The 6,751-nt window shown below is 52.5% G+C and overlaps 1 protein-coding gene across 2 annotated transcripts; it reads left to right on the top strand.

Annotated features, from left to right (window-relative positions):
• Positions 1-776: 776 nt before the first annotated feature.
• On the top strand, positions 777-4,371 carry LOC102155795 (cancer/testis antigen 47A-like). Of its 2 annotated transcripts, none has more exons than XM_038588227.1 (3): positions 777-1,764; positions 2,972-3,116; positions 4,241-4,371. In XM_038588227.1, exons 1-2 carry the CDS (start codon positions 792-794, stop codon positions 3,073-3,075), a joined length of 1,077 nt encoding a protein of 358 aa, XP_038444155.1. In that variant the 5' UTR covers positions 777-791; the 3' UTR covers positions 3,076-3,116; positions 4,241-4,371. The 2 variants fall into 2 exon arrangements, with proteins under 2 accessions (XP_038444155.1, XP_038444156.1); XM_038588228.1 differs by having other exon boundaries at positions 4,162-4,371.
• Positions 4,372-6,751: the final 2,380 nt, after the last annotated feature.

The following is a 6,751-nucleotide window of genomic DNA, read 5'->3' as shown; positions in this document are numbered from 1 at the left end:
TTTTGAAATCAATAAAAAGGGACTGTTGCCTCAGAAACATCCTATGAAGCCTGCCCTTTTAAAGTCGATCAGGCTTTATTTTTTTAAGATTTTATATATTTATTTATGAGAGAGAGAGAGAGAGAGAGAGGCAGAGACACAGGCAGAGGGAGAAGCAGGCTCCATGCAGGGAGCCCGATGTGGGACTCGATCCCGGGACTCCAGGATCACACCCTGGGCAGAAGGCAGCAGCGGTAAACCGCCTGAGCCACCCGGGCTGCCCCAAAGTCTGTCAGGCTTATCAGCTCTTATGAGATGACCTGGTCCTTTAACAGTATCTCGTGTTCATTCTTTGAGGGCTGGAAGTGAATTTGTCAGGGTTCATTACATACTTTCTAACTCTTGTCACTAACCACTTCTTCAACACTCAGTTCTGACTGCATCCATGTCAATTTTGTCTAGTCTTTTCCAAGTAGCTTTAACCATGTTAAATTGTCCAACCTCTCTCTCTCCTCCGGAGGTTTTTACTACTGCTTAAGTCTGAGCTATACACCATTTTAATGACCCTGTCCCTACATGCATTAGCCATTACCAGGTGGAAATCGGGAAACACCTTGCAATGCTTGTGGCCCAAGGTGTCTCCAACCAAAAAACTTATTTTGTAAAAATAAAAGGTCTGCAGTTGCGTGGCCCTAAAAGCCGTGGAGGGCCTAAGGCCTCGAAGCACAAGATGGTGACCAGGAGCAGCCCGGAGGCCAAGGGCCTAGGCCCTTCATTGGCGGCTGAGCACGTCAGTCCCTGCTTGTCGACGAATGAGCGCGCGCCCATTGTTGACGCGCCAGGCCCCGCCCCCCGCCGCAGCCTCGCAGAATCCCGGCCGCGCGGTCCGCTGTCCCCCGAGGGGAGGCCTGGGCGGGCCGCTCCTGACCTCCGCTCCCTTCCTTTCCCGTCGCGGACCTCCCCGGGCTCTGCCACAGACTGTCGTCCCCTCGGTGGGCGGCTCCTCGGCCGCCCGGCCCGCCCCGCTTCGGGCCGCGCTGCCCAGGGCCTCCGGTCTGCGGCGGCCCAGCCGACGGCCACCGTCTTCGCCCTCGGCGTCGCCTCCGCCCGGCCGACGCCCCAGCGAGGCGCTGCCCGGTGCCATGTCCGCCTCCGGAGACCCGGGCCAGGCCCCAGGAGGCCAGGATAGCCCCGTGGGCGCCGTGGGGGCGTGGGCCCCAGTGGCCGCTGGCGGTGGCGGCGGCGGCGGCGGCGGCGGCGGCAACGGGGTGGTCCTCGAGTCCGGGCCCCAGCAGGCGCAGGCGGCCGGAGTCGCCGGGTCGGCGGGAGGCGTCGGCATGGAGGTCGTGGGTCTCCATCTGGCCATCGACCCCGAGGGCGGCGGCGCCCACGCCGAGGAGGCCGAGGACGACTCGGACTTCGGGCCGGCGGACGAGGACGGGGAGGAGGCGCCGGAGGACGACCTGGACATCCTGGTGGACGCCCATCAGTTCCCCATGGTCAGTTTCCGTTTCATGTTCCTGGACTTGGTGCACTCGCTGCTGCACCGCATCAACTGCAACAACCATATCCTCGTGCGGCCCCGCGGCGGCGGCATGGTGGTCCCACCCCAGCCTCAGCTACGCGACAGCCTGGGCCAGCACCCCGTGCCCCTGGCTGCGCTGCCTACACCTGCAGCGGCCGCCGACGTCCACGAGTCCGAGGCCTCGTCCGAGGAGGAGGCCGACTGGGAGACGGCGGAGGAGCCGGACGAGGAGCCCGAGATGGGGCCGGCGGCCGCCGATGGTGAGGGGGGACCCGCGCGCTTCCTCCCGGCTGCGGGCGGCCCTGCGGGCGGAGGGTCGGTCGGGGCCCCCCCAACCCAAGCCCAGAGCCCCCCCCTAACCCAAGCCCAGGGCCCGAACAGGAGCCCCCTTCCCTAGCGACCTAAGGTTTGGAGAACGAAACTTGCGGCCCTCTGGCAGCCTCGGCCAAGAGACCCGAGGGCCGCGGGGGCAGCGCGCGAGCACTCAGGTCAACGTTGGCTCAGAGGGGAGGGGAGAGGGGGCGGGGCCAGGCGGAGGGTGGGGCTGGGGAGAGGGGGCGGGGCCATATGAAGGGCGGGGCCAGGGAGAGGGAGGGGCGGGCCAGGCGGAGGGCGGGGTCGGGGAGGGGGAGGGGCGGGCCAGGAGGGGGTGGGGCTGGGGAGAGGGGGCGGGGCCATATAAAGGGCGGGGCATATGAAGGGCGGGGCCAGGGAGAGGGAGGGGCCGGCCAGAAGGGGGCGGGGCCGGGCGGGGCCGGGGCCGGGCGGAGGGCGGGGCCAGATGGAGGGAGAGGCCCAGGAGAGGGAGGGGCGGGCCAGGAGGGGGCGGGGCCAGGCGGAGGGCGGGGCCGGGGAGAGGGAGGGGTGGGCCAGGCGGGGGCGGGGCCGGGGAGAGGGAGGGGTGGGCCAGGCGGGGGCGGGGCCAAGCGGAGGGCGGGGCTGGGGGAGGGGCGGGCCAGGCGGAGGGAGGGCCAGGCCGGGGAGGGGCCGGGCCTCGAGGGAAAGAGCCTGCCAATGGCACACCTCGTTTTTGTGCGTGGCTTTTAAAAATGTCAAGTCTTAGTTTGTCCCCATCGTGGTGAACTGATACGTGGTTGAGGAACTAATGAGCTTCACCATAGAATGTGTCGTGGGGGCAAAACATTTCTGACAAAAACTTAGAGAATGGGGCAGACCCTGATGATTCCAATCCCTTCTCCGAAGGGGCCAAAAATAGTCAGCAGCACAGGGTGGCAGGTGGACTGGAAAGAGTGTCACTGCGAAAGTAAGTGATACAGCGGCGCAACAGTGAGGGCCTTGGAGAGGCTGCATCAATGAGTAGGAAGCTTCCCAGCTGTTATTTTCAGAGTTACTGCTATCCTCCTGCTTCTCCTGCGGGTAGAGTACGGGATGTCACTATTCGCTATGCATCGGGTTGGTTTTTCCTGTGAATGTCTGCTCCAAAGTCTGTATTATTCTTCACCAAAGGGACAACTCCATACCAGTATGAAAACTCTGACAAAGAGGCCCAAGGCTCTGAGAGGGGGAAAGAAAAAGAGAAATTTGACAATAAACAAGACGGACCTAACTAGAAGGGATCCGGCCCAACAGAGAACAGGGCCAGAAAATCCAGGTATGGGTATAGCTTTGCACATCACCCGACCATTCCCGGCATTTACCTGTTACTGACAGTCTTCTTCTTTTTCAGTTCTCCTAGTAAATTAAGAAGTTTGCTTAAGATCAGTTTAAAAATTCAGTTTTAGCTGCTCAGAACATTAATAGAATACTAATGTATCTAGTAACAGAAATCACAGTATATTCTGAAATATATTTCCGTGGCTGCTCATTCGTTCTTGTGAGGTCTTTTGTCCTCTACCTGTGAGACTACTAACGACCGGTAGATGTATCAGTAGCCGAGACCAATATTTGTTTAGAGAACAGTTACCGGAAGCAGCAGCGCAAGTGGCTGGGCTGTGCACTAATTGGACCTTCCTTACTTGGCCATGGAAATGTACTGCCTTGTGCTAACTAGGAGACGATGCCTTTGCCAATGTGATTACATACAAATAGCAAAAAGTCGAGAATTTCAAGTAGGACCACATTTAATGATTAATACCTAATATTCAGGTGTAGATTTTTGTATTTTATGTGAAAGTCTAAAGCAAGTTAGTCATAGTATGGTGATTACTTATCACTGAATTGGTAATGAAGTCTTGAGGTGTATCTTGTCTTTGAATATATTTAAATGATTAACTTTTTTTTTGTTTTTTGCATTTCCACAGCTGTGTATTTCATTATCACAGCTTCTTTTTCATATGGTAGATATGGAAACCGAGGGTCTGGGAGAATAAGGGAGTAGCATTTGTGGAATGAGCATAGGCTTTTAAGGTGAAGAGATTTCCTTAAATCTCCGAATGGCCTCTCAAGGGTGGAGGGAAGCATTTACGGTGCTAGGCAAGAGGGAGACAAGGTTGGTAGGCTCACAAAATTGAAGCCATGGGTTGCACGAGCACCCTATACACAAGGGTACAGGTTACAAGAGTTAAATGTGTGGTACTCAACTTGAGATACAGCACACAAATGCAGCATGTACATAGAGCTATTTTCATAGGTTTAGAAAGTCACTGGTGCTGGTTAATGCTGTGGAACTGCTAATTTTCTCTCATTTCACCCTGCAGTTGGAAGAAATAGAAAGAAAATGAAGAAGCAAGAAACTGCTGTTCATTATTTTTAAGATTTTCTTTTCTTTTTTTTTAGAAGCCCGTGGGAATTTTATTAACACCAATTCGGCATTCCAAACTGCATCACCAAAAAGACTCCTCTCTTACTTGTGACTGGTATATTTGACAGCATTTGTTCTGGTTAAAAATAAATTTGTTTTAAATTAATAAGATGGAACATAAGCAGATTTTATTTAGATAGATTATCCTGACTCAAATCTTTTTCCTCTGTGTTTTGATCCACTTCACCTTCACTGACACGTATCGCCCTCCACCATGCGGTGCGCCTACTTTAAATGGTTTTATTACAGTCCAAAATAAGTTAAAATGTTAAGTGTAAAACAATTTTTGTAAGGAGAGAGATGTAGGTCAAGCCTTTAGAGCTACACTGTCTACTACGTTAGTGATTAGCCATACGTGGCTACTGAAATATGGCTAGTCTAATTTGAAGTGTGCTGTTAAGTATAAAACATTACATTTAAGTCACTGATGATTTTATACTGATTACATGTTAAAACAATAGTATAGGGCAGACCGGTGCTGCAGCGGTTTAGCGCCGCCTGCAGCCCAGGGTGTGATCCTGGAGACCCTGGATCGAGTCCCACGTCAGGCTCTGCATGGAGCCTGCTTCTCCTTCTGCCTGTGTCTCTGCCTCTCTGTCTCTCATGAATAAATAAATAAATAAATAAATAAATAAATAAATAAATAAATAAAATCTTAAAAAAACAAATTCATTTTGCCTGTTTCCTCTTACTTTTGAATGTGGCCATTAGAAAATTTTAAATTACACATGTGACTTGCATTATATGTCTGTTAGCACTGCTCTAGAGCAGGGTTTTGAAGGAAACCTCATGGATGGCTGAGCCAGCCCAGAGGCCAGATGGGGCGGCTGCACCTGGGCCCAGATGCTGATTAGAGCAGTGGTTCTGGAAGTTCAGTTCCCACAGCAGCAGCAGCAGCAGCAGCACCCAGGAATTCTTAGGCTCTACCCAAGACCTACTGAATCAGAAACTCAGAGGGGAGGCCCAGCACTGTGTTTTAACCAGCCCTTCAGGGGATTCAGATGCAGCTAAGGGTCTCAGAAGCACTGGTTAAGAGCCACAGGGAAAGAAGCCAAGACTCACCAACGGTAGAACCAGCCTTGATTTACTAGCTTGGGGGTCGCAGGTAAAGTGAAGAGGATGGCAAAGCCTGGGCTGGGGTAGGGGTGGGGAGAGGCCCAAGGGCTGAGACACAGAAGGGGCTCAGATCAGCAGAAAGCTGCACAAGGGGAAAAGCTGGTGCCACAAGGATGCACAATGATCACCATGTGTTGATTGTGGATACAGATGTCTGGAGTAAAAAGCACGCATAGGAGAGACGCTTACACATGTAGCATGTGTGACAGTATGCGTGGGAAAGGTAAATAACTCCTTTAGGATGGTGGTTACTTCTTGGGGAAGCAAAGGGAGGGGAATCCTCTTGGAGAAGACTCCACAGTGGCTCAACTATATTTGTAATGTTACATTTCTTAAGCTGGGTGGTGGGTACGTAGATGTTGATAGGGTATTCTAATTCTGTGTAGATCTGAAATATTTCCTGATAAAAAAATGAAAAAAAAAATAGAGGAAAGAGAGAGAATGGGCTTAATTTCTAGACTCTAAGGGGGAAAGAAGGTACAGTTGTACCTGAGCAGTGGATCAGAGAAGAGGAAAGGCCAGAGGGGAAGGGGCTTGAGAAGAGAGGGTCTCATTTCTGCATTTAGTTAAGGCCCCCCGGGGGGTACCCCTGGCAGCACTGTCTTCTCTCATATTCTGTGCTAGCACATTTCAGAAGCTAACTCACAATAGCATTATTGTTGAATTGATGTGGAATTCACTTAAAACCAACCATTTAAGGGCACCTGGGTGGCTCAGTGGTTGAGAGGCTGCCTTCAGCTCAGGTCGTGATCCCCAAAACTGGGATCGAGTCCCCGCATTGGGCTCCCCACATGGAGCCTGCTTCTCCCTCTGCCATGTCTCTGCCTCTCTCTCTGTGTCTTTCATGAATAAATAAATAAAATCTTCTAAAAAAAAACAACCATTTAAGAGTGAGCGATTCACTGACATCACAATGTTGTGCAACCACCACCTCTTTAATTCCAAGACGTTTTCATCAGCCCCAAACTCTGTACCCATTAAGCAGCCACTCCCCATTTCCCCCTCTTCCAGCCCCTGGAAACCAGCAGTTTGTTTTCCAACTCTATGAATTTCCCTATTCGAAGGGCATCTGGGTGGCTCAGTAGGTTAAGCCTCTGCCTTCAGCTCAGGTCATGATCCCGGGGTCCTAGGATCGGTCCTAGGATGGAGCCCTACATCGGGCTCACAGCTTAGCAGGGAGCCTGCTTCTCCCTCTCCCACTGCTGCTCCCCCTGTTTGTGCTCTCTCATGCTCTCTCTCACTGTCAAGTAAGTAAAATCTTAAAAAAAAGTTTCCCTATTCTGGACATTTCATAGAAGTGAAATCATACAAATGTGAACTTTTGAGTCTGGCTTCTTTCACTTGGCATCATGTTTTTGAGATGCATCCAT

Source organism: Canis lupus, chromosome X (assembly GCF_011100685.1).
Source record: "Canis lupus familiaris isolate Mischka breed German Shepherd chromosome X, alternate assembly UU_Cfam_GSD_1.0, whole genome shotgun sequence".
Classification (NCBI taxonomy): domain Eukaryota; kingdom Metazoa; phylum Chordata; class Mammalia; order Carnivora; family Canidae; genus Canis; species Canis lupus.
The sequence above is the reverse complement of the archived record's forward strand: the minus strand, read 5'-3'. Positions and strand labels throughout refer to the sequence as shown.

Coding starts and splice junctions, on each gene's coding strand:
- LOC102155795 (XM_038588227.1), top strand. CDS start 792: ATGAGCGCGCGCCCATTGTTGACGCGCCAGGCCCCGCCCCCCGCCGCA. Junction 1,765..2,971: donor GGGGCCGGCGGCCGCCGATG/GTGAGGGGGGAC, acceptor TCTTCACCAAAG/GGACAACTCCATACCAGTAT.